This window comes from Coenobita brevimanus, chromosome 99, assembly GCF_032717465.1.
Source record: "Coenobita brevimanus isolate Jiangsu-jjx chromosome 99, ASM3271746v2, whole genome shotgun sequence".
In the NCBI taxonomy this organism is placed as follows: domain Eukaryota; kingdom Metazoa; phylum Arthropoda; class Malacostraca; order Decapoda; family Coenobitidae; genus Coenobita; species Coenobita brevimanus.
Genome location: NC_137052.1, coordinates 6,844,405 through 6,872,152, shown reverse-complemented (window position 1 = coordinate 6,872,152; position 27,748 = coordinate 6,844,405). Strand labels below are relative to the sequence as shown.

The following is a 27,748-nucleotide window of genomic DNA, read 5'->3' as shown; positions in this document are numbered from 1 at the left end:
AAATAACTCGGCTCAGCCTTCTTTGAAGGTTGGTAATACTCATTTCTTTGCTTTGATATTCTTGTGTTGATAATTTTATCTTTTTTCTTGTTCATATTAATAGAATGTAACGTAAGAATTTCGTTTCAAGTATTCTTGCAATTTATGCGTATTTCATGCGTATACAATTTAACGTTATTTAAGTTTAGCTGTTTTAATTATACTTCATTATAACTGTAAGTATCATGAAAGAAGATGAAGAATATAATACCATCAGAGTCATATATGCATCACAAAGTGAACCGACTGAGCCGTAGCCGAAATCTGTTATTCGGTTTATTTACCTTTGCCTGAGCCAAGAAGGTGATGGAGCGCCAGTGTTGGGGACAAAGTCAGAGTTTTATATAGATTGGGGCCAGTCACAGTCACCGCTGAGGAATCTTAGGTATGTATGGTGTATTCCGTGTTTATAGGGGTGTAATGCAGTATTATTTTGTCGGATTACCTGTAATGATCAACGTGAATATTTTTTCGAGCGTTTAGAAATTAATCTCATCGCTAGCTGAGTAAAATGTAGTAGCTTGTGTACTGTTTATATTCAGCCACCCAGCATGCAGGTAGTAAATTTGCATAGCTTTTAATAACACAGATTTCCTGATGATTGTAAGGGTAAATTTTTGGAAGTAACCAACGGTTTTTGAAATTAAAACTTGTTTGTGTTCCAATGCAAAATAGTGTGCTTTAATTAATTCTGAGCTTCATTTTTGGGGGAAAATCCCCCCTTTCAAAATTTGAGTAAGAATTCCAAAAGTGGGTTTATCCGCCCAAATCAAGATCAAGATGAATTGAAAACACACTATACTAACCTAACCTAACCTAAGGTATTACTTTAGAAGTAACCAATGTTACCGATTTTCATTACCGGTATATTACGTCCCTGAACTATTCTAACTAAGACTTACCTTTCAAGCCTACCGGTAGTTTGAGTTGGGGGAGTGAATTTTGTAAGGGTAGTCATATAGTGACAGGTTAGGCTAACGCCTAGTAGCGGATGAATGTTGTGCCATGTTGGCTGGTGCGGGCGCGTGCACTCGGTCTATGTCGGCTGGACTCGAGTGTACTCGGCTGGTACTTTCGTATGTATGGGAGTTTTAAAAACAGCCAATCAGGTGTTCCCGTGCAACAGGGACTTTTGAAACAAGCCAGTCACAACAGTCGTAAGTAAAACCAGCCAATCACTGTAAAGTATTTGTGGGTGACGCAAGGATGCCCAAGATTTGAAAGTCAGTCATAGTCATGGCCTCCGGTGGTGAAGAATGTGTTGTTGATTTCCAAGCTTGTATCGGTTGTAGCAAGGATAACTGGCAGATTACCACAGTAATAACGAAGCATCTATTGAACTACTAAGAAGACACGGGGTTTTGCCAAGTGAAATACGTTGTAAAGAGTGTAATTTGTCCTGCAAAGATCGGGAAGGTAGACATCAGTGGTACTGCGGCCGGTGGAGGAAAAGCCGGAAGAGAAAGGGGAAAATCCAGTACAAATTCACCGTTTCCGATTATAAAGGAACAATTCTACACCCTTAAAGGTAGGTCAGGTCAGGTTAGGTTGTGTTGGGTTAGGCTAGGTTGGGTTAGATTAGGTTAGGTTAGGTAAATTTTTAGAAGTAACCAATGGTTTTTTTAATGCAAATTTGTTTGTGTTCCAATGCAAAATAGTGTGTTTTAATTAATTCTGACCTTCATTTTTTAGAATAGTTCAGGGACGTAATATAATGAAAATTGGTAATGTTGGTTACAGTACTTCTAAAGTAATACCATTGTGAGTATGCTTATTTATTGTTCAGCGACGGCATGTTTTATAGAATCAGAGTTAAACTAATTCTACTGTAAACTGTATATAGTCTTGTGTGGGAGGCTGTCATTAGTGTTATTTTCATATATGGTTCACATCACGTTATTTGCATTGTGAAGATGTACAGCATTTTAGTAGAGTACTGAATAGGTTGGACAAAAGTGAACAGAACCAAATGAAACCAGTGTGGCATTTTGTATTGTTTGTCTTGGTCATACAATTTCATACACTCCATACAAAAGTATGATGTTTAACAAAACAGTCCCAGCTCTTCTGCAGTCAGATGTGTGACATTGGGAGAATTTTTGTACTGTGCCTGGATGGTTTCCATGAGGGCATTACTTATTCAGCCAGTCATGAAATACAGTTTACTTACTTGTTTACTTGTAGGTGTTGCAAGGAGATTCCTCAGTGCAATGGTGTCCCAACACTCCCTCCGAACCCAGCATCCCCGTGTTGCAGGTCCACTTTCTCTGATAATGATTTTGTAGTTGCCCTGTGGAGTGATGTGTATTCCAGTACTGGCTGTTCATCAGGTACCATCCTTAGGAATTCATCTAGTTGGGCTTTGAAGTATTTTGCAGAGTGGCTAATGAGGTCCTGAATTTTTTATGGCAGGCAGTTGAAGATTCTGGGACCGTTGTAGGGCAAACTGGATGAGAGTTTTGATCCTCGCTGGTGTTTGTGATAATAAAATTTTTCTTACACGCAATGAGCCCTCTGGTTATAATGTGGTTCCACCTCACTGATGGTTGAAGGGTTGGGTATGGTAGCTACCAGTTTTTCAAGGATCTTCCATGTATAGATGGTAATGTATCTTTCTCAACATTGCTGCTGAGAGTATAGCCCTTTTTTTTTTTTTTTTTTTTGGTCTGCCCCAGTAGAAGAGTTCTTTCATGTCCTTTATTTGCCTGGTGTATGCTCTCTGTATAGATTCAAGGGCAAGTAGCCTATGTCCATAATCTTATGGGGGAACCATATTTGACTCCAGTAGTCTAGGACAGGTTGGACAAGTGCCATCCACAGAGTCAGCATGCACTCCTCGTGGGAATAGAAAGTTCTAAGGGCCCACCTGGTGATTCTTCTGGCCTTCTTGATGGTTTGCTCTATGTGGTGCTTGAAAGTGGCATCATCACTTAGGTATACCCAGTACCCCAAGGCATTTTGCATGGGGGCTTGTATCAGTTGCCTCATTTTCAGTTGTGAGTAGAGAATTGTTGCTGAGGAGCTCTTAATTGGCACCACTTCTGAGCAGCTGGAACTTGTCAACATTGAATGTCATGTTTTCCCATGCCCAATTGTAGACTTTGTTGAGGTCCTCTTGGAGAAGATCAACATCTTCACTAGCTCCGATTCTTTTGCATATGTAGGTGTCATCAGCGAACGAGGCAAGTGTGGAGAGTGCAATTTCTTTGCCAATGTCCCCTATCATTATTAGGAACGGTGGGGGTTCTAGAACATAATCGTGGAGGACACCACTCACAACCCTGTGTTCTGCTGATATGCCTTCATTTGCCACAGTGGTCTTGGATTTTCTTGTAAGGAAGTTGTGAATCCTCACTCCTATTTTTCCCGCGATGGCTAGGTCTCTTAGCTTGTGCAGAAGAATACCATGGTCGACCATGTCAAATGCCTTATTGAAATCAAGGAAGGCAGTGTTGACATTGTTGCCCTCTGTTAAGTGGTGGAGGGGTTTGTCATGGTGGGTGAGGAGTTGGGGACAAGCAGGGTCTTCCTTTATGGAAGCCATGCTGGCCAGCATTGAAGAAATTTCTTCCATCAAGGAAGGCATAAATTTTATTTCTCGTAACCTTTTCAAAGATTTTTACTGTATGTGAGGTTAGAGCAACTGGTTTGTAGTTTTTTGTTAATCCCTTGGTTCCACTTTTATGAACTGGAGTTACTGTGGCTTTCCTTGCTTCTGTAGGTATTATGCCTGTGTCTAGGGAATGGCACCACTGTAGATGAAAGGGATGTGCCAGAGCATCTGTGCATCTGATCAGAACATTGGTTGGTATGCCATCTGGTCCTGGTGCTGAGTTTGGTTTTAGCTCTTCATTTGTCATGGTCATGTCCTGTTCTGTAAATTCAATGTTGTGCAATATGTTAATGTACTCAGTTATTTGTGGTAAGCAGTTGAAAAAGGTACGGTGTTTGGATCTAGTATTTTCTTCGTTTCCTGTGGTTCGCTGAACACTGACTGGTACTGGTATTGCTCAGCTCAAACTTTACATATTTCTTTGGGATCTTCTTTCATATCTCCTTTGGCTGTTACCAAGGGTCTGACTGGGTTGCATGACTTCAGGAGCCACTTGGTGTAATTGAAGAAGTAGCTGGGGTTCTGTTTGATGTTTGTGATTGCTTTGTTTTCTTCTCATTATTTGCTGTTTATGGGAGTTTTGGAAACTTTTATGTTTCCATCACCTGGGTCATTATTACTGTACTTGTTTTTTTTGTCACACCTTTGGTTTTTTGTATTGTTTAGTTTTGTCCTCTTCCTCATGAGTATTCTTCTGTCCCGGGGTAGGCTCTGGTAGTTCTTGTCAGTCCCTGCATTGTCTTTTGTGGAATATAACTTTTTTCAGATGTGAAATATTGTTGACAATATGGTTTCCACCATACTTACTGTCTGGATCTTGGTCTTGCAGTGTTTGATTTCATTTCACTGTGGCCAAGGAGGACTTCAATCCCTCCCAGTCAGCCTTGTTACTCTTAAGGTTGAGGGTTCTAAATCCATCTTCATTAGCTTCTTGTCTCTGAGTCTCCCTGGTTGTTTTCTTTCTAGTCAGATATTAACACTTCTCACCTTCCTCACCCAATTATCATCCCCCATCCTCTCCACATGTCCAGACCATCTCAATCTACCTCTCCTCATCACAACACCAATACACTCCAGTCCCATCCTACCTCTCAACTCTTCCATCGTAAACCCAACCCCCCCAGACCTTGCACGCAGGGATGCACTACACATTCACCTAATCTTTGTCATTTCTGTATGTCTGAGCCGGCGAATATCCGCCTCCTTTACTGCCCAGGTCTCACTACCATACAGCATTACACTCCTAACACATGCTGCATACAAAGACCCCTTAGCATGCAGGGAGAGCCCTCTCAATGTCAGGAGAGGCAAGAGCTCCCTAAACTTCTTCCAACCACTTCTCACCCTAGTCACAGCTAGCTCCAGCACACAACAATATCTCCCAAATAACAAAAGTCTTCCACACACTCAAGAGATTCACCAGCAAGTTCAATCCTTTCACACCTGAAAATCTCCACCTGCTCTCCCCGACACACCGTACACATAAAATCAGCATTATCTCGCAGTCTACCTCTGATACTACTGCATCTCTTATGCACCCATTATCACAAACACCGCACAAGATGTAATTACTTCCCACACCCTTGTGGCAAACTGCACATGGCCACTATCTCTCGTCTGTGACAGTACCGCCACCAACCCTAGATATCATCACTTTTGTTTTATCTGCATTTACCCTTAAGCCCTTGTGCCCCATACCATCTCTCCACTTCCTGAACCTTTCCTCTGCCTCCCTTTCCTTCTCAGCAATCAACACCAAATCATCGGCATACAGTATCTCCCACGGCAGTCTGTTTCTAAAGTCACTTGAGAGGGCTTCAAGTACCATGATAAACAACATGGGACTCAAAACTGACCCCGGATGCACACCAACATTCACAGAAAACTCATCACTCAAATCTCCATTCACTCTTACATGGGTGTGAGCACTCACATACATAGCCATAACCACCGTAACCAGCCACTCCTCCAAGCCAAGCTTTCTCATTGCCCACTTCACCACCTCCCTAGGAACTCTGTCAAAGGCCTTTTCCAAATCAACAAAAACAAAATACAGATCTCTTCTCCTACCAATATATTTTTCCTGAAGCTGTCGAACAATGAATATGGCATCAGTGGTCCCCCTACCTGGCATAAACCCAAACTGCATCTCATCAATATTCACTCTTTCTCTAATCATACCTTCTAATACTCTCTCCATTACCTTCATTATCTGATCTAAAAGCTTTGTACCTTTATAATTTCCTCTTTCCAGGGCATCACCCTTCCCTAAATACACATTTACAGTTACACTCTTCGGCCAGTCATCTGGGACAACACACTCATAAATAACCATATTTATCAGGTCAGTGACTAACCTCACCCCTATATCTCCTGAGGCCTTCAACATTTCGGCAGTCAACCCAGACACACCTGCTGCCTTCCCCACCTTCATCCTGCCTATTTCCTCACTCACAGTAGCAGTTTCAATCAAAGGCCAAGGACCAAACACTGGATCTGCTGGCTCCAAACCTTCCCTGTCCCAGTCAAACTCCTCATTCAACAACCGGCTGTGATGCTTTCTCCATGCATCTTTATATCCTCACTGTTCACCACTAGGGTACCCTTCATTTCTAAAAAATTGCTGTGGCCTGTCTTCGGGGTAGTTTGCTCCGGACACTGCTGAGGCCTGGGTGCAAGGAGTTGTGGTCTTTTGGGGGCCTGCTGGCGCAGCGAGTTGTCTGGGGGCTCTTTTTGTTCCTGTTCTCACTGGTCCAATCTGGTTCCACAAATGTGTGTGTAAGTGCAGTCTTTATTGAGGCATATCTGTCTCTGCACTGAGAGTCAGCAGAGGACTGGGTGATAGTTTGGGCATTCTCTTCTCAGTTTCAGCCTCGTTTTCTTCTTGGGCTGTGGTTTATCAGTCTTTGCCTTGGTTTGAGATGACTAAACTTACAACCTTTGCCACTGATCCCATGTTTGCACATTCCCCTCCTGTAGCATCGACAAACACATGGGTTCCCTTCATGCGGAGGTGAAGAGGTAATTACTTGGCTTGCCTGGTTGTCTGTCTGGGTTTCTGCTGCTGGTGAGGTATTACCACCTGTATTTTTTACAGTATTTTGTGTAGCTGCTAGAAGGCTGAGGTTTGCATCTTCTGGTGTACTGCTAGGGCCACCATTTTTTTTTTGTTACCCCAGGCTCTTGGCTTTCAGTAGTTTCAGGTGTATTTTCTGCTGATCCCTCCACTTGTGTTTTTTGTTCTTCTTCCTCAGCCACCTTACATTCTACAAGCTCTTCAAGCAAATCATTGTAGTTTGCGTGGGTTTGCTTAGTACAAGGCAAGCACATGAACTCCTGTTTGTTGTTGTCAGGATTATAATGAAGTAATCGGGCAATAGTGTGCATGTGTAATGGCTCCACATTTGGCAGTTACTACATTTGATACCGGATTTGCAGTGGTTCTGGCAGACAGTGCAGGGATATACATCACTTAGTTTTAGAAAATAGGTTAGTTTCAAGAGTATTACGTAAGAAATATAAAGTCCAGATTGATCTATAGCTACTACTTAGTAATGCTTATCAATAGATTTCCTCTGCAAAACCGGTACCTTCTCTGTAGGACAGTCAAACTTGTACTGTTGATTGTTATGTTACATTACTGTTAATCACAAATAGGCTTAGTTTCCAAAACCATTATGGGATATTTATGAATCTTGGCAAGGTAATACAAGACATTATTGCTGTGATTTGAGCTGTTTCCTTATAGACCCACTCACCTGGTAGGCCATGACCTTGCAGCAGTCAGACAGATGAGGGAAGGTGAACAAGCATACCTATTTCAAGCTTACCTATTTCTAATGCAGGGGAGGTTGAGATATCTCTAGTAGGGCACCCATCTTGGGTTCATTCTTGAGTGTGAATTCATTTTGCTTTTACAGTTATTAGAATACCATTTCATACATTCTCTACTACATTAACCCGCTGTGTCCCAACCAGTTTTTCACCACTGACCCACCCAATCCCAGCAGATTTTCGAAAACCTTTTTTTTTTTGGCTAAAACCTCCGCTTTTTATGAGAAACATTGGAAAATGCCCCCAAAAGTGTGCACCTGAACTTAGAAGTGGTCTAAACAGGTGACCCTTTTAAACACCTGGTACCATGTTCTCCGGAGCCGCGCTGTGGTTGTCACATTTTCTTTGTAGCTGTAACTATTTCAAACGACTCAAAATAGGCAGATATGTGTTCATTTGGTACAAATTTATATGTAGTACAAGAATACAGTAATACCTCGATATACAATACCCCTAGATGCGATACCCTGGCTTAACAGTGGGGGTAGAAATTGCACCATTCCCTGCCTAACGATGGCCAAACCCCGGTTTAATGATGGGTTTTTATTTTCCTTACTGATTTTGTTGATATTTTAGACTAAAATTGTGTGTTTACGTTGATTTATAAACTGTTTTTAGACTTCGATTAATGTGTTTTAGCCATAGGCGGGGTGAGCATTGTCATTTTGGGGTACAGTTTACTAAGCTTGATTTTTTCCTCCAGACTTATATTTGATGAAATTCAGATCTGATTTGTTGGTTTTAGTGAGTTAGGCTATTTACAAATAGTAGCCTTAGGTTATCACCCTTTGCAGGATTGTGGTGTCTGGCAATAGATAGATAGATAGATAGGTTAGCTTCCTTGACAGCTGTTAGGCCATTTAGATTGCCTTTAAACTTTTTTTGGGCTCATCTGGTTGGGTTTTGGACTTGGTTTGGAGGGAAACCCAAAGTTGGTAAACGGTCCACATTGAAATACTGTACATGTTAAAAATACCCCGATGTACGATACGTTGCCTAACAAGGGGGTTTTACATAACCAATTAGATCGTTAAACTGGGACATGCCTGTATATTAGTTTTCACACAATAATATTGGCGATATAAGAGTTTTTTCACTAACTAAACACATCAACATACTGCACCTACTTTGGCGACGTTACCTCCTCATCAGTTTTGCTCGTTTCTTCCTCTAGTGCCACGTAATCTTTGTCCTCCACATTGTCATTGATTGGGGAACCACTCTCGCCTTAAATTTCGTACCGTGGCGCGACATGTCTTCACTGGCTAGGTCACTGGTAACAGGTGTGTTGCCAAGACAATGGCATGCTGGGGGGGGAGGTTATGCAGGGTAAGGCAGTGTCCCCGCCTGGCGGCAGGTAGAGGAAGGTGTCCTGGGTCTACATACCAAAAATCACGTGCAAAATTTGAAAAATGTGCAAATGATGGACCTTGCAATTGCAAAATGTGTAAACATGTCGTTGGGACTGAGCTTGACAAAACTCTCAGTCACACACACACAATTAACCCGTGGATTGCGAGCCACAGCTCAGGCTGGGTAATGTCTCGTTGTAAGCCACAGCTCAGGCTGTGTTAACCCTCCAATGGCCGTGCATTACTGCTGACTACTCCACCCCTAAGCAAACTTATGCATGACACTACGCAAAGACGGGAAGAGAGTTTTTTTTTTTTTTTTTTTCCCCACCAGATGATGCTCGGGATGTTTATCTTCATGTTTATAATAAAAACTAAAAAGAAAAGAAAAATCTTTGTTTCACTACTCCTCTATGGAAACTTATGCATGGCCCTACGCAAAGATGGAAAGAGATTTTTTTTTTTCTTTTTCCACAGATGATGCCCTGGATGTTTATCTTCAAGTTTATAATAAACAACAACTGTTATTATTATTATTATTATTATTATTTTTATTTATTTTTTTTTTTTTCACACCACAGGGTGGGATAAAAAAAGGTAGCCTAATTGCGCAATCCACAAGTTAATTATTGCCTTCTGCTCATTCAGTTTACCACCCATCCTTCTTATCACTGGCCATGTGTACCTGTAGATCATTTTGTGTCTAATGAGGGTAATGGCCATCACCAATCCCCTCCCTGCCCAAATATCCACTAGAGCATTACCATTCTCTTCCACTTCTGCAGGCACACCTCACTCCCCAGCTGCTCCATCCATTATCCCATTCCCTACATTTCCATTCATGGTTTAATCAAAAACACTCTCTCTCACTCATCTAAGACTTTTCTGTGCATACTTCCACATTTGCCCAGAGCTCTTCTTTCACCCTGCTTGCACTGTCTTCTGTAGGCACATATACTCACACAGTTGCCCATGCTTGCATTCTTACTTTCTATCTTACCCACACAATCCTTGAACCAACTGATCCATACTCTCTTATATTCTCCTTCCATCTCTTGGACACAACGATGCATACACCCTCCTTTTCCCTCTCATTCTCACCTACTCCTGAACATATACCTGCTCCATGCTCCCATTCTCTCACACTTTCATCTCTTCACTTTGTATTAGTCAGTCCATGTATGTCCACCTTTGCATCCTCAGGCACCTGGCCAGTCTCACTTTCTCTCACCTCATCATTCACACCCCTCACATTCCACGTTGAAATAGACACCATGTCCTTTTTCCACTTCTTTGTCGTCACCTGTGGGTCAGTAGTCCTGGTCTGAGGCATTTTGTTTGTCTTTAGTTACCTTTATGACTATTTAGATAATTTGCGGTGTATTACTTTGTTAATTGGGAACTTGTTTTAAATAGATGCAGGCGTTCGGGTGGAAGAGAAAGTGTGGGTTAACAAAACCTCAACCCTCCGCCTTCTCTGAAGAAAACACAGAAGAGAGAGATGACACACAGGACCCTGATGTGGACTGGTTAACCGCTACAAAGCGACCTAAGGTATGACTGTTGGAACTGATACTCAAAGGCTTCTGTGATTCAATCTTAGGCTTAGCTGAATTTAATCATCTGGCATTAGCAAGAACAGATTATCTATACTACAGTAGAGTTGTCCTGACCATTAGTGGCTTAAGGGTAATAGGCTACTATGATGCAGATGAATAAAATTATCTGGCATTAGCTAGAATAGGATACTAGAGCTGAACTAAACATGAAACTGTTGATTAAATTATAGGAAAATAGTTAAAGCACAAGTTGATACAGTGTTTCTTTCTGTCATGAGTGTCACTCATAACTTTTGAGTGTTGCATCCTCACGTGGTTGCATTGTCTAATTCCACGTGTATTAAACACTCAAGAGTTAAAATTCGTCAGTAATCATGTTTTCTGGTCTTATATAGTAATGCATTGATAGATGAATATTTATATGTACTATATATATATATATATATATATATATATATATATATATATATATATATACAGTATATGCAGTGTGTGTTTATAGTGGTATGTGCATATCAGAGAAAGGTGCGCTGGAGAGAATGTAAAACCTTAGTATTGTCGTATTTTGCTAGTGAGCTTAGGGATGTATGTAATTAAAAAATCTTATTTTTGCTGTTTCAATTTGATTTACTTTGTTTTATTTTATTTTTTGAACTGGAAGCATTAGATACATCTTTCATTCATCCCTTCATTATCTTTCCTGAGTTGACTAAAACTGGTTGTAAATAAAAAGATTAAAATAATACAGTACATTATTGGACAGTTGGGGTTAAGATGAATGAAGTACACTACATCGCACTTTCACTTCAGCTATACACAAGTGCCACCACATCCCACCATTCCTCCTCCTGCAGTAACTAATCAGTCAAAAGCCACTCAGTCTAGTGAGTCCTTGTTATACAGTTGCTCTCTTACTTGCAGGCTTACTTGGTACTGAGAGTTGATGCTTAAGTCAAAAATCATTTGGCTGCTTTTGCTCTAACTGGACCTAAAATTGCCATCTATCCACTGCCAAGTTGTAACAACAAATCAGCTCTGAATATGATGCTAGTCATGAAGAAATGCCATGGAAAGGATGTGCAGCCATAGTATTGTCCTTTTTTGCTACTGACCTAATGAAATAAGCTGCAAAAGGATGAAAATCTGGGCCAAGGTAAGGTGAAAAAAACATAGTACTTGAGGCTAGATGTGTACATTACAAAGTATGTTCACTGGTAGAAACTGAAATACGGTTGTTGTACCAGTTGATTCAAATCAGTTATTATGTCAGTTTGAGGAGGTTTAATTCTTTGAACTGCTGTACAGTACTGTATATTGTGGATTTTATGAAAATGTAACTCATAAATGTTTCTCATAAAAGTTTGTGACTCCAGACATAACTTGAAAGCCTGTAAATAGAGTAGCAACTGCATATTGTTGATGTTTTCCAAAATATCAATACTTTCTTCCATACAGCTGATGTAATAAATTAAGAAATCTGTCAGTTAAGCTTTATAGTTATCAGTGCAACTTTATTGGCCATTTTTATTTGTGAAACACTGTGGACTTAAAAACATAAATTAATGTAAAAAAAAATGGCATATGACAAGGACTTTTGTACTTGTGTGTTGTGGCTGTAATGGTCTGTCTTTTGTATGTATGCAGTGGTATGTTTATATTTCAGTTGTATACCATTTGGTGTAAGTTATGTGTGGCACAGTACTTTCTTCAGTTTTGAATGTTTTGTTGCTGTACTGATGATGAGGAAATCAGAAGATGCATCACCATGTTCAGTCTTGCTTGTTACATGATGCTTAGTTCACTGAATGGCCAGAGACAAAAGTATGCCTACTGTTTCACTGTATCAGCTTGACAAGTAGGGCATGTCTTACTTTTATCCCTGATGCATCATATCAGAGAGAATCATCAGTGGACACAGAAACGTACAAAGCCTTCCCCAATTTAGGAATATTAGCCATCAGAGGAGATTAGAAGAGGTGAACTGTATGCAGACTTTTGCCCCCAGCTTTACATGACAGTCTGCATTCTAAACCAGGTTCATTTATTTCATCCATCCATTCATCATCCAATCCTACATTGCCCCATGAGGAGCGTAGGAGCCTGGGGCTAGGCAAGTTGGCCCTGACGTTTAGAAAGAATTAACCAAAGTATACTAAAGGTCAATAAAATCTCACTAATTATTTTGTTTTTAATAATGCCAAATAATGCAAGTACAGGTCTCTATAGTACCCATATTGCTTAAAAGTGTGACTTTGTTTTAACCAAGCTTATATTACAGATTGTATGCAGGTACTGTACTGCAGTATATTATACAGTGCAAGTGTTAGGGAATGTAACTGACGTTGACTTAAAAAATTATTAGTGTCAAAATTTTTTTGTCTGTTATGATTAGATCATTTAAAATTAGTAAATAGTATTGGAAATATAGCTGCTTAACAAAGATTCTTCAAATACCCATACACTTATGGATGTTTTATGGGATGTACAATAGTGGATAGAAGGCGAAAGGTGCAAAGTCTGTCCCATCCTTACTCTACAGTGGGTTATTTCCTTGCAAATTGAGTTGTTGATACATCAGTCTCTGTATAGGCTGGGAAGCTACCTTATGTCATTGTTTATTTCATTTATTTTTATTAAATGTTTACCCCTTCATGGTGTATATTCTTTGGAAAATAATATAAATCATAATGAAATAATCCTGGCATTTGTTACATTGCTGAAACTTGATATGACAGGGTTTGTTTTGGTGTTTGGTGGTTTCTGAGGATAATTTTTTCAACATGATTTGCCAGAGCAGTATACTCCCCTCAGAATGATAGAATATTAAAGTAAGAATTAATTCATTGCTGAAGTCCGTTTATCACTCTCTATTCTAGTCTTATAATAGGATCTGCCACATGCAACCTTGGCATCTTCCTGACAATCATGGTGTAATGGATGGTATGATGGGAGTGAAATTGACACATGAACTACAGTACCGGTACCTGAGCTACAGAGTGTCACAGTGTCCCACTACTCCTACGGAAAGTATTTTTGTTGAAAATTTGTATTATTATGAAATGAACATAGTTTCAGTGATTAGAAATAGGCAAGTGAATGTGGAATTAAAAGAGTCAGTGCTTGACAGTTTTGTGTTCCCCATTCTAAATGTATGGAAGCGAAGCTTGGACTGTGTTGGAAGGACACAAGAGTGAGAGCAGTGGACATGAGTTATTTGAGAGGAGCATTTGGAGTTATATGGAAAAACAGACTGACAAATGATGAATCAGAGGAGCGTTGTGTTGTGGATTCGGATGTGTTAGAATGCTTTAGGAGAAATACATTGAGGTGGTTTGGCCATGTGGGGAGGATGGAGAGTGAAGACCAGCTTGGAGAGTGTATGTATGTTGGGTGAAGGGGGAGAAAACTGAGGACGAGATGCAGGGTTGGAGTGGAGAGGTATATATAAGAGAGGGGGTGTAAGTTGGGGGGAGGGCAATGAAATGGTAGGGGACTGGGTGACGTGGAGGTGATTTGTTTGTGGCACCTATTACAGGATTAAGGCATCTGGCTATTGATAGTTAGACAGACAGACAGATATAGTTGCATACACATACAAAATAACATCATAGACTAGTAAAATTTTTGGAAAAGATGGATATTTAAGCTGAATGAGGCATTCTGGGGGGAAAAGCAAGCAACTTACTTTTTCTTATGGATTTTGAGGTGCTGAATACGACCAGGGGTGTTGCTGAGCGATATTTTGCTATTTAAGGGGTGAAGTTAAAGGTCAAAGGTTATTTGGTGAATTGCGGGGTTTCCCGTTATATTTGAGATAAGGCACTGCTAAAACCAACATAACTCCATCAATAATGCAGGTAGATAAGTCAGTTAGGTCTCATATTGTAGCTAAGGAAATTCTTTATTTAGTGACATGATCATTTAATGATTTCTTTCCATAATATGAGTACTTAAGGTCAAAAACTTGCATGAACCCTTGGAACCTGATATTTAGTCCCTATCTTAATTTTGATCTCCACTGACTAAAAACCTGACAGTATAATGTATTTGTCCTAGATTCATTTGAAAGACTAATGATGTGGGTAGTTTTTGCACTAAAGGAATCCATGATCTCTCATACAGGGACTGTGATACAAAGGTTCAACTTCCAAACTCCTGTAAATTAACATACAATTGCTTTTGATAAAGTCTGTATTCCAACTGATAGCTTATATTACACATCACTGTACTGCCTGCAGTGCATCTCGCCCTCATTACATCTGCAAGCAGCTGTGCAAGGAAGGCTTGCCCTTTTGCATGAGCACTTGTGAGTACTGCAGCCCTTGGTTCATCCTCAAGAAACAATGTCTCTACATGCTCTAAGAATAGGAGAAAGTGTAGTCAGGACTGTTCTCAGTTTTCCATCAGTATCCTCCCAGTCACAGGTAGTTGGCAGTGGCAGTGAGGGGATGGAAACATGTGCTTGTCGCCATATGAAGCATTGAAGATTGGCCCTTTGTATATGTAACTTTGCTGCATCACTAGTTGGAGATAGCAGGCGATTTCAACTTAGAGAACAGGTACACACGTCCCTTATCACATGTGTTATGTTGGACTTTGTAGACTTTGCAGATGAATTGCTCTGCCTTACGAAGCCCTTCATCTGAGATGGTGCCAGTGGTCCCCAGATCCTGCAGCAGGTTGTGGTTTTCTAGGAACACAGTCCAGACTGACCTCTTAGAATGACACATGAAATAAGACACAGTGTCACACCTAGTTATTGCGTGGTTTACAAGGAGTTCTTAGAGTGTTTGCTGCTCAAATGCTAGTGATTTATGAATCTCATGAATGGGGATGTACTTGGGCTTTTTCGATGATCCAGCCTTCTCCCATAGAGTTTTGCACTGCATTTTGTGATAATTCACCAAGAGTAGAACAACAAAGTTGGTGTCACGCGCAGACGCAACGATATGCTTAGCAGGGGAACTGATGCAGTGCAAAATCACACGCGTATCTACCTCCTCATGGTCAGATATCAAATTAGCTGTATCCATCTGAGGGTCATTTGTTTTCACCACTAACCCCAAACCACCAGCAACAACCATGAGCTTCTCTGGTGTAGCTGATGAAATTAGCTCATCTGACAAAAAGGCAGACAGATCCTTCTTGTTATCGGACAGTGCCAGGAAATCAGTCCACTTGGATGGTAATGGAACCTCTTGGTTTTCTATCAAATGTCAAATAGGATGTGAAGCTTTCTTTCATCTTTCTCTAGTTCCCTCTTTTATTGATGTGCCAGAGTCCCTGCACTGGTCAAATGCAACATCAGTGTGGTCAAACTGTTTGCCAAGTTTCAAAATGTGGCCAACAAACCTATCAGCATAATCTGCAAATGTCACTGCCCTGCCAGGTATACCAGTGGAGATAACAGTTGCCTGGCCATCTGTGACAAGACATGAGCTCTCACTATCCGGTAGTTCAAGATTAGGTGGGCATATCACATCCTGAGTAAGAACATCTACAAGTACTGACTTCGTCCCAGATCTCAGTGAACCATCAGCTTCAGCAATACTGATGGGAACTTCCGTCAGTTCATGGCTTAGAATATTATCCAAATCAGCTGGTCTCCCTGCCTGGTATGCCATAATCAGTTGCTGGAAAATCTGCCCATCTGCTTTGATTAAAGTTGTCTTCCCCTCTCCTCTCTCGGTTCTGACTTCGTACAATGAACCAAAAGTTAATACTTTTGTTTTTTGTAATCTATCTCTTAGGTTCATTTCCTTGTTGACAAGTCATTTCGTAACAAAGTCATCTAACAGTGCCTGTCCCAAATCCAGTGCTTTTAAGAGCGATTCCTTAATTTCTGGTGTCGCAACGTCTTTGGTGGCAGTGTTCATAAGCTGAGTTGATGATGCTACACTTTCGAAAACCTTTAATCGAACTAGAACTTCCAGGATGTTGTTCTCATCTAGGTTATCATGCTTCACCCTTCCTGGAGTACCTTCATTTGGAGTTATTTTGTCATCAATGCCAATGCTGAACATTTCTCTAGTCTGTCCTGCAATGCAGCTCGTAGATTGTAAGATAGAGCCCAACGACTGAGAGCAGAGGTAGTCTTTGTTATCCCAATGATGCCACCTGCCTTCTTTCCAACCCCATTCAGCCATTCAAGACTGTGGTCAGCATCCACCTGATTGAAGAGTTTGTCAGAACCTTCACAGCAAAGTTTCCTTGGTGAAATTCATGCTTTACTTCGTGGGGAATGTGGTTCATTTCTGAAAGGTAGACTGTGCCCTAGCGTGCATATTTGGTGTGGTTGTACCTGAAAAAGAAAGGCAGCATGGTTCGGAATGCTTCTAGATGGCCTTCCCATGACCCTTGCCGCAGGGCTCAGTTAAACTGGAGCAGGAGAGATACCATGTTGAGATATTGCATCCAAAACTGAAAATTCGGCTCCTTATCTCGTGATTCCAAGAAAGCCGTGAAACAACGAAACCTCTTTAAATTAAGAATGCTCATCATTTCTGCATAATTGTCCTTGGCTGATTCTGACAATCGTTGCCTCATTGTGTAATCTTTTCCTTCCAAGAAACTTTACAAACTGTGGAATCAAGATCCTCCAAAGACCCAGCCAAGTCAGTTTGTATACAGGCGCGAGAGGGCATGGAGGACCCCCTTATGGATGCCGACCTTCTACAAAACAAGTGACAAAAATTGTATGGCTGTATCTGCCAGTGGAAGAGAAGTATACAGCAAAAGGGTGCTGTTAGAAAGAAGAAACCCCGCATCCACGAACGAACGACGCTGTACAGCGAAATTGGGGTTCGAGATGTCAACTGGATGTGGGTGAGGGTGGGGTGAAAGGGGGGAGTTTGGGCAGAGGTCAAGAACCAAATGTAATTTGATAATTTAGCTCCTTACATGTTTCATGGACCCAAGAACCATTTGGAAAACCACCTTCTATGCTCCACTTCCTCCAAGAATGATAGCCAGAGGATAGCATACATATAAAACGAAAAATGCTGTCATTTTTTTAAAGTACGGAAAATGGTCCAATTATGGCCCTCTGTATCTCAGACCCTATATGAGAGATCATCAGTTCCTTTTTTGCAAAAACTACCCAGAACATTAGTCTTTCAAATGAATCTAGGAGAAAGACATTATATTGACAGTTTTTTTAGCTGGTGGAGATCAAAATAAAATAGGGACTAAATTTAAGGTTCGAGGAGTTGACTCAAGTTTTTACCTAAAGTACCAATATCATGGGGAAAAAAAATCATAAAATGATAATGTCATCTAATACAGAATTTCCTTAGCTACAATATGAGACCTAGCTGACTTATCTACCTGCATTATTGATGGAGTTATGTTGGTTTTAGCAGTGCCTTATCTCAAATATAACGGGAAACCCCGCAATTCACCAAATAACCTTTGACCTTTAATTTCACCCCTTAAATGGCAAAATATCGTTTAGTAACACCCCTGGTCGTATTCAGCACCTCAAAATCCATAAGAAAAAGTAAGTTGCTTGCTGTTCCCCAAAAATGCCTCATTCAGCCACAATTTCAAGAAATCGTTCTAGACTAGCAGTCTTAGATGCTAGTAGATGCATGGTTATATAGTCATTCACTCTTGTAACAGAGTAAATCACTTTCAGTAATAGAACTTTGTGATCATCAAGTAGAGTATCACAGGTGGAAGTAGGTCACAGCACCAGTGAATGGAAAGGAAAGAGGCTGGAGATTGTTCAAAAGAATTACTATACAGTAGGCCCTTGTTTTATGACTGACCATTATACGATGATTGACCTTTATACAATCATTTGTATATACTGTACAGTTGTGTCATTTTAGCACCATTTTACCTTTTATGATCTTATTTTGCTGATGCTATTGCAGTGATGGATGATTTCTCATTATACAATCATTTTGTCACATATAGGATTGTGGCAATGCTATGTTTGTTATATAATCATTATGTGATTTGTTTTGAATAACGTATCCCAGTTGTCGAACGAGGGTGTGGTGTACAGTATACATTTGTTTTTGTTATGGTGCATTGCTCTCCTGAGCATGGACCCAGTAGACTTTTGGAATCTTGCCTTTTTAGCCACTCCCAGGGATCATCTTTTGAGTTTCTGGTGAAGGATTGTGTGTATTGTAAAAGTAAGGTGGATTTGATGTGTAACAACTCAGTAGTTTGAGGGTAGAATGAATTGTTCATAGGTTTCATTGTGCATTGGTACTGAAACAAGGAAGTTTAGTGACCGCATCATAGTCTGACTAGGTATAATGCCCACTATAAGTTCTTTACTGTAGTAGAAAAATAAGGACCTAGAGCAGCGTGTACAGCACCCTGCCAGTACTGCCATAGAGAGAGTTCCAACATACTTGACCTTTTCGTTACAGCTAATACTTCTGCTAATGGTGTTAATATTTTCTCTCCTTTGGGCTTCTCCGATCACAGCCTTATCACATTAACCTGTACTGTCACTCCAGTAAGGCATGTGGACCCTCCCAAGAAGAGGTACCTGTGGCATTTAGGAGCTGCCAATTGAGAAGTCCTCAGGCTGTATTTCTTTGATTTTCACTGGAATGAATATTGTTTCCATGGTCAAGAGCCATCTGAATGTGCCGTGTGCATGACGCAGGTTATTCTCTCGGGCATGGAAGCATGCATTCATTTCTCATATCCTGTGAAAAAAAAAAAATTAATCATGCATGTTCTAGTGCTGTCCACAACAAGTAGAAGACCTAGATAATGTATTGGAGCCAACCCACCTCTGAATCTCATCTCTTTTATATTTCTGGCTGGAATCTTGTCAAGTCTGTTCTTTGCTGTGCTAAAAATAATCATCTGTCTATCTATTGCCAGATGCCTCGATCTCATTTGGGGTGGCCACAAACAAATCGCCTCCAAGTGGCTGTGTCTCCCGCCATCTCACTGCCCTGCTTCCAACTCATACCCCCCTCTCTCATATACCTCTCCACCCCATCCCTCCACCTCATCCTCGGCCTCCCCCTCCCTCTTCCCCCCTCCACCTCACTCACATACACTCTCTTCGTCAGTCTTTCACCCTCCATCCTCTCCACATGGCCAAACCACCTCAGTGTGTTCCTCCTAACGCTTCCTATCACATCCACATCCACACCACAACGCTCCTTTATATCCTCATTCGTCACCCTGTCTCTCCATGTGACTCCACAGGCTCCTCTTAAATAACTCATTTCCACTGCTCTCACTCTTGACTTGTGTCCTTCCAACAACGTCCAAGCTTCACTTCCATACGTTAGAGTTGGTATCACAATACTGTCATGTTGTAACTTTTTCACTTCCATGCTCACTTCCCTGTTTCTTATCACTGCTTTCAAAGAACCAGCAACCTTTCTTCCCTGCTGTACCCTTTCAAGCACTTCACCCTCCAAACCTCCATCCTTACTCATCACACTACCCAAGTACTTAAACGTACTCACATTTTCCAATTCCTCACCATCCAACCTCGCTGTACATTCACTGACTTCACCTCTCTCAAAGACCATCACTTTACTCTTCCCTACATTCACCTTTAGATTCCGTTTCTTACACACTCTCCCAAACTCATCCACCAAGCCTTGCAGCTCCCCGTCGTCTTCACTCAACAACACAGTATCATCTGCAAACAACAGTACAGGGAGTTTCCAAACACTATCCTCTCTCACCAGGGTCACTCCAATATCCACTACCCTACCTTGTACCTCTTTTATTACCCCATCCATGTACGGACTGAACAACCATGGAGACATGACACATCCCTGTTTCAACCCAACTTTCAAAGAGAAAAATTCACTTAGTTCACCATCCACACACACTGCAGCCTTCGCACCATCGTACATACTCTTCACAGCATTCAGCAACTTCCCATCTACTCCATATATTCTTAACACTTTCCACAATCCTTGTCTATCCACCCTGTCATATGCTTTCTCCAAATCCATGAATTTCCCTTCTCTAGAAACTTTTCCACTAAAGATCTAAGAATGGATATCTGATCTACACAACCTCTTCCCTTCCTAAAGCCTCCCTGTTCTTCTCCAACTAATTTCTCTGTTCTTTCTCTAACTCTGTCAATAAGTATCCTTCCATACACTTTTCCTATTATACTAAGAAGACAAATCCCTTTGTACAAGGGAATAATTATACCTGACTTCCAATCCTCCGGGACTCTACCTTCCTCCCAGGCCAATCTGCACATCTTCCACATCCATTCTACTACTATCTCTCCCCCATGCTTCAGCATTTCACCACACACTCCATCAATTCCTGGGGCTTTCCCTGATTTAACTTTCTTCATTGCTTCCACAACTTCTATCCTACTGATTTCTTCCTGTCTTCTCACCTTCCTTCTCCCAGCCATTCCCCAGCCACTTATACTCACATTACTTCCATCCTCTATGTTCAAAAATTCCTTAAAGTGTTCTCTCCATCTGCTCACTTTTTCTCCCTTCTCCACTAGTAATCTACCATTTTTATCTTTCACTCCCCTGCTAACTTCACTTCCACCCTGTCTTACTCTTTTCACCTCTTTCCAGAACATTTTCTTACAGTCCCTCCACTTTACACTCAAATTCCTTCCAAATTCCTCATCCACTCTCTTCTTACTCTCTCTTACTAATCTTTTCACCTCTCTCTCTTTCTTTCTACATATAACTCTCTCTTCTGCCTCTCAACTTCTTCCACGCCCCTATTTCTCATCCATTCATTGTATGCTTTCTTCTTTTGTGCCACAGCCTGTCTCACCTCTTCAGTCCACGACGCTGTTCCTTGCAGCCCCCTCCAGCTTCTCTTCCTTCCACACACCACATCACATGCTGCACATATTTCTTCTGTAAAAATCCTACACACACCTTCCACGTCTCCCATCTGCTCCAATTCACATTTGCCCAATCGTTCCTCCACTTCTCTCTTATACTCTGCCTTTTTCTCATCCTCTTGTAACCTTTCCACTCTCCTTGCAACTACTCCTTCCTCTCGTCGTTCCCTTCTTCTATTCCTCCATCTTACTTGAATTCTAATTCTGGCCACCACCAAGTAGTGGTCAGAAAGTCCACTCCCCCAACCTCTATGAGCTCTTGCATCCATTACACATCTTTGCATCCTTTCATCCACACACACATAATCAGTCATTGCCTTTCCTTTCATTCAGTTCACCACCCACCCTTCTCATCACTCGCCATGTATACCTGTGGATCATTTTATGCCTGATGAGGGTACTGGCTATCACCAACCCCCTCCCAGCACAAATGTCCACTAATGCACTCCCATTCTCATCTGTCTCAGCAGGCACACCCCACTCACCAACTATTCCATCCACCTTCACATTCCCAACTTTACTATTCATATCACCAATCAAAAACACTCTCTCATTCCTTCCAAACTTTTCCATGCACACTTCTACATTTGTCCAGAACTCTTCTCTCACTCTTCTAGCATGAACTTGCGTTGGCGCATACCCACACACAATCGCCCACATTTGTATTCCAACTTTCAACTTTACCCATACAATCCTTGACCCAACTGATCCATACTGTCTTATGCTCTTCTTCCGTCTTTTGCTCACAACTATATATACTCCTTCCTTTGCCCTCTCATTCTCACCTACTCCTGCACATATACCCCATCCATTCTCCCATTCTCTCACACTTTCTCCTCTCCATTTTGTTTCAGTTATTCCACATACATCCACTTTCGCACCCTCAAGCACCTGGACAATCTCTCTTTCACCTCATCATTCGCTCCCCTTACATTCCACGTTCCGATAACCATGTCCTTTGTCCGGTCCTTGGTCGTCATCGCTTGGTCAGTCCTTGTCCGAGGCTTATTGTTTGTTTTTTTAGTTAGTTGTTTTCCGGGGAGGGGCACTAACCCTCCGCCAACCCTTTTAGTCGCCTTTTACGACAAGCAGGGATACTGGGGGAGTATTCTTGAAAACCCCCCCTACCCCCTGAACTCTCCAATACAAATTCTTCCCACTTTTTCTGGCATCTTGCCAGAAACCTTTTTAACAACTTTACTGCATCGTCCTTCTCACCTCTTTTCCACTGTGTTGGCTCTGTAACTGTTGGTTCTACTGATAAAGCAGAACTCTTCTCTCTGACTTTCTCTTCCTATCGCACCTTAGATGATTCAAGTGCTGTTCCTCCATCACTGCCCCCCTCTGACTTCCTCATGGCTGACATTAAAATTTCTTCAGTTGATGTTCTATCTGCCATCACTGGTCTCAGTACTTACAAGACATAGGGACCTGATGGGATCCCCCCTGTTGTCCTCAAGAACTGTGCTTCTGTGCTTACACCTTGCCTAGGTAAGCTCTTTTACCTTTGTCAACATGTACCATTCTTTCTTGGTGAAAGTTTTCTCTCATTCAGCCAGTCCCAAAGAAGGGTGACCATTCCCAGCCCTCTAACTTTTGTTCAATTGCTTTAACCTCTACGCGCCATATAATCTTATCTTCAAAGGCCACCATTCGATCTTATCTTCAAAGGGTTGGGAGAGAGTCCTGCCACCCCACGCAAGCGCTGATCAGTCTTTTCAGTGACATAGCCAGTAGTAGATCGATGTCATAAGAATCCGCCTCGTCCAATATGTTCCTGCCTCACGTGAACCCGTTGCCTTATCCACCCCTGCCAAGCCTCTGCCTGAGGATACTTGATGTGCAAGTGATATGTTTGTTTGTCTATTTTATAAGTGATAATGGATGTTCAAAGCTGATAAGTGAAGATGAGTTTGTAAATATCTTGAGTTTCCCAAGCAATAATGAAAGAAAACCTAAATCGCACCTTTAGAAAATGTTTTGGGTTGATCTGCTGTATTTTTCTTAGCCCTGAAATAATTATGCAAAATATGTGCTATAAACTGCAAATGTGGTATCAAGTACAAATAGAATAAGTGCTACAGAACATAAGTAGTAAAGTAAGTGTTATCACAAGTCGGGGCTGTGTGCAGAGACATCCTGCTTCAAGCTCCAAAGTTGCTCATCTTCTTCATGCCCTTACTCATCAACCTGACCACCTGCTGACCTGGGGACGACTTGATTTGCAAGAAGATGAGTTGTTGAGTAATATGGTCTTTAATTTGTTTCCCTAACTGCTATACTTTCCAAGATATGAAGGTTTGAAAAAAGGCTATTTTGGGGATATGCCAATAGGGAGAGGGCTCTCGCACCAAAATAAGCCTGGCATCAAGGGGTTAACAACATGTATTTCTAAAGTTTTTGAATCTGTTAATATAAAAATTTTTTTTAAGCACTTTTTCTGTCATAACCTTTTTTCCGATCGTCAGTATGGGTTCTCCCAGGGACTCTCTAGTGGCAGTGTCCTCACCTTCCATTCAGGCTTTCGGGACTTTGGTGAAAGTTTTTCCATTGCATTTGTCTATTAAAAGGATTCCAGTCGAGTCTGGCTTGAACCAATAATTTCCAAACTGCCCTGTTTTGGTTTCTATCTTTCTGTCTATGCCTTCATCTGTAGCTTCCATTTTTGTTGTTCTAGAGCTGCTGTTGTATACACCCACTGTTCTCCTGGAGTGGTAATAGTAGTAGTTGTTCCCTAGGCATTCTGGCTAACAGCCCCGAGTCCCTAAGGAAGGCCACGGCCGAGACCGGGCTTTCACACAGAGCTCCCCAGGAGTGTATGTTGTGTTGTTGGTGCATGTGATTGTGTGAATGCAGTCATCCATAATGTGCTTAACCCTATCCTGTGAAGGGAGGAGCATAAATTCTGGCTGTGTGCGTAACTCTCACTCGAGAGCTTTCAGAACAGCCGCGTAGAATATTATATTTCTAACGCTCGTAGGAAAGTTACTGTTCATCATAAAAAGGCCACTTTGATCTCATTTTGATGCTGAAGAGTTTTTGCTCTGTTGTACATTGCCCAAAAAGACAATATATACAAAATAAAATACAAAAAAATGTGACTAGAAGTAGTACTAATAGTAGTTGTTTCCTAGGCAGTCTGGCAGAACAGCCCTGAGTCACTTAGGAAGGCCATGGCCAAGACCGGGCTTTCCCACAGAGCTCTCAAAGAGTGTATGTTGTGTTGTTGGCGTAGGTGATTGTGTGCAATGCAGTCTTCCATAATGTGCTTAATAGTATGGGGTGCTGTGTTGCATCCTGGACAGGCATCAGCGACAGAGTCATCCAGCCTCTTTTGGTAGCTAAAGAGGGCTGGATGGTGCCCACATCTCAGCCTGGCCAGGTGGACCCTGTCCTCACGAGGAAGATAGGATTCAGAAGGTTGGATGTCAGGAGGCCGTGCATGCAGCTGTGTGTTGTCTTTAAGTGACTGGATGGAGCGGCGAGTGATCTGAATGTGGATATGCTTCTGGAAGCTGGTCTGAGGTGGGCGAAGGGGGAGAGATGACAGTATTTGTGTATGGTATCGTGTGCTGGGTGTTGTTTTGATGTTCCTTGGTGTGGGTGGATGTGCTGCCATGTACTGTAGTGGATGTTGTGGGTTTGTGGAGGCTGCAGCAAGAAACTGGGTGCCTCTCATGTCTAGGTGATCCTTGACTTTGAGGACTTTGGTTTCTTGATGTATGTGGTCTGTGGGTGTAGTAGTGCAGCCTGTGATTATTTTTAGAGCCTTGTTCTGTATGGTCTGTAGAGTGTTGTAGTGTGTTTTGGTGAGGTTAGAAGCCCAGGTAGGGCTTGGATAATTCATCACTGAACGTATGTATTGTTTGTATACTGTGGTGGTGGTTTCTTTGTTGTGTTCGAATGTTGTATGGGCAAGTGTCCTCAAGGCACTGAGTCTTGGTGTTATTTTATTTTTAATGTTTGTGATGTGTTGTTTAAATGACATTAATGTATTGTATGTTACACCAAGGATTTTGGGTGTGTGTGTGTGTGTGTGTGGTAGGGGAGTGTTGTTTATGGTGAGGTGTGGTATGTGACTGTTTTCTGCTGTCCAGTTTGTGAGAAGAGTCACTGTAGATTTGGCTGGGGCTATTTTGAGCCTGTTTGTGGTGAACCATTTGTGTAGTGTGTTGAGGTAAGGTTGAATGATGTGTGCAGCTGTGTTTGCATTTTGGTGCATACATGTAAGTGTTATACCATCTGCATAGGAAGCTACGTGTATCTGTGGTGTGTGAGATGTGGGTACGTCATGCATGTATAGGTTAAAGAGTGTAGGGGACAAAACAGATCCTTGGGGGACACCGTTTGTGAAGTTTCTGATGTTAGAAGTCCTACCGGCAAATGTTACATGTGCACATCTACCTGCTAAGTAGTTTGCCAGCCATTATTTTTGTGTTGTTGTGCATGTTAGTGTTGAGTATTTTGTTTGTGAGGTTGTGACGGGGGATGGCATCAAAAGCTTTGCTAATGTCTAGTGCAGTGGTTCCCAAACTGGGGGCCATGGCCCCCTTGGGGGCCATATATCAGAATGTAGGGGGCCATAACCTGAACTGAAGGAGTTTAGCGAGTAGGTAGTCAGTGGAGAGAACTTACACTGAGTGGAATGGGGATTCAAATGAAGGAAAATTGAACCTGGCATGAATGTTCAGAAGCAAATGGTCTGGGAGGAGGTGGGTGTGTCGCAATTGAAGGCCATGGTTGTGGCAGATAATTATGACTCACTATGATAGCATATTATTTCAGAATTATAAAGTAATCAGATTTGTAAGATTCAAAGATCAGATCAAACTTCGTGGGATTAATACACTTTTTCAATCTAGTGAATTTTTTTTAATTGCTGAATCAGCTTTTTGCAATAATGCAATTTTTAATTACTCTAAGTATGGATTTTTTTAATGTGCATTTTATTATTCATTTAGTACCATTTCAATAATTATATATATATAAGATTCAGCTAAGACAAAATACACATTTCTTTATTAATACTTAACAAAAGAGAAAATAACAAATGGAATCAATAAAATTACAGGATTTGCTAGAGTGGTTTTTATATGGACATGATGAGTGTAGGACTGTAGTGTAGACAGTCACTGTAGTCATGGGTTATGGTTGGGGAAGGGGGGCCATAGACAAGGATCATGTATGAAAAGTGGGTAGCGACCAGAAAAAGTTTGGGAACCACTGGTCTAGTGTGATTAGGATTGTTCTGTGTGGTGTCCTAGCTGAATTCATGCCATCGAAAACTCTCTGTGTAAGGTCTGTAAGAAGGGTGTTTGTGGAGTGTAGTGGCCTAAAGCCATGTTGTGACTGGGCTAGGGGAATGTGAGGTGTGACTAGTTGTAGTACCAGTCATTCAGTGACTTTAGAGGGGGTGCAGAGGAGTGTGATGGGGCGATGTGAGGAGTGTAACGTGACTAGAAGTTAGCTGACATGCTAAAGTTTTACACTGTCCTTTAAAAAAATATTCACCAAAAAAAAAAAACTATTCAAGAAGTAATAATATTTTTTGCTTCACTACGTAGCAGAATAAATTTGCTTTCCAACAATGCATTATTTGTTGTATTTTCTTAAATAATAATGCCACATATATACGTGAGAAAAAGGAGCATAAGTGTTCGGCGGGAGGTCAAGAGGTGTACATCCTGCCTGTGAGGAACCTCACACCACACTGAGGCAAGCAAACCAAGTGAGCACGCATGCACCAGCTGTGGCAGGCTTAGCTCCTCCCACTTTTGCCCGTCATCCAACAAAAATGATAAGTCCATAAATATTTCTTTAGAGATTACATCGGATGATAGGCAAAGTTGTCATACTGACGTCAGAGGTTGACAAACGCATGATGACCCAGGTCGTCATTGGTAAGTCTAAGGGTTAATAGTATGGGGTGCTGTGTTGCATCCTGGACAGGCATCAGTGACAGAGTCATCCAGCCTCACCTGATAACTCAAGAGGACTGGATGATGGCCACATCTCAGCCTGGCCAGGTGGACCCTGTCCTCATGACGGAGATAGGATTCAGGAGAGTGAATATCAGGAGCCCGTGCATGCAGCTGTGTGTTGTCTTTAAGTGACTGAATGGAGTGACGTGTGATCTGAGAATGGATATGCTTCTGGAAGCTTGTCCGAGGCAGGTGAGGGGGGAGAGATGACAATATTTGTGTATGATATCATGTGCTGGGTGTTGTGTTGATGTTCCTTGGTGCGTGTGGATGTGCTGCCATGTAGTGTAGTGGATGGTGTGGGTTTGTGGAGGCTGTGGCAAGAATTTGTGTGCCTTTCATGTCTAGATGATCCTTGACTTTGAGGACTTTGGTTTCTTGGTGTAGGTGGTCTGTGTGTGTAGTTGCTGTGCAGCCTGCAATTATTGTTAGGACCTTGTTCTGTATGGTCTGTAGGGTGTTGTAGTGTGTTTTAGTGAGGTTAGAAGCCCAAGCAGGGCTTGCATAATTCATCACTGAACATATGTTTTGTTTGTATACTG

General features: G+C 41.6%; 1 protein-coding gene across 1 annotated transcript in view; it reads left to right on the top strand.

Moving 5' to 3' along the window:
- The first annotated feature begins 346 nt into the window (after positions 1-346).
- LOC145414373 (tetratricopeptide repeat protein 33-like) overlaps positions 347-27,748 on the top strand; it is a 176,207-nt gene continuing 148,805 nt past the window's right edge. The window contains exons 1-2 of the mRNA XM_080283906.1: positions 347-424; positions 10,255-10,392. Coding sequence (XP_080140032.1) covers positions 10,255-10,392 — 138 coding nt within the window. The 5' untranslated portion in view covers positions 347-424. The remainder of the gene's footprint in view (positions 425-10,254; positions 10,393-27,748) is intronic.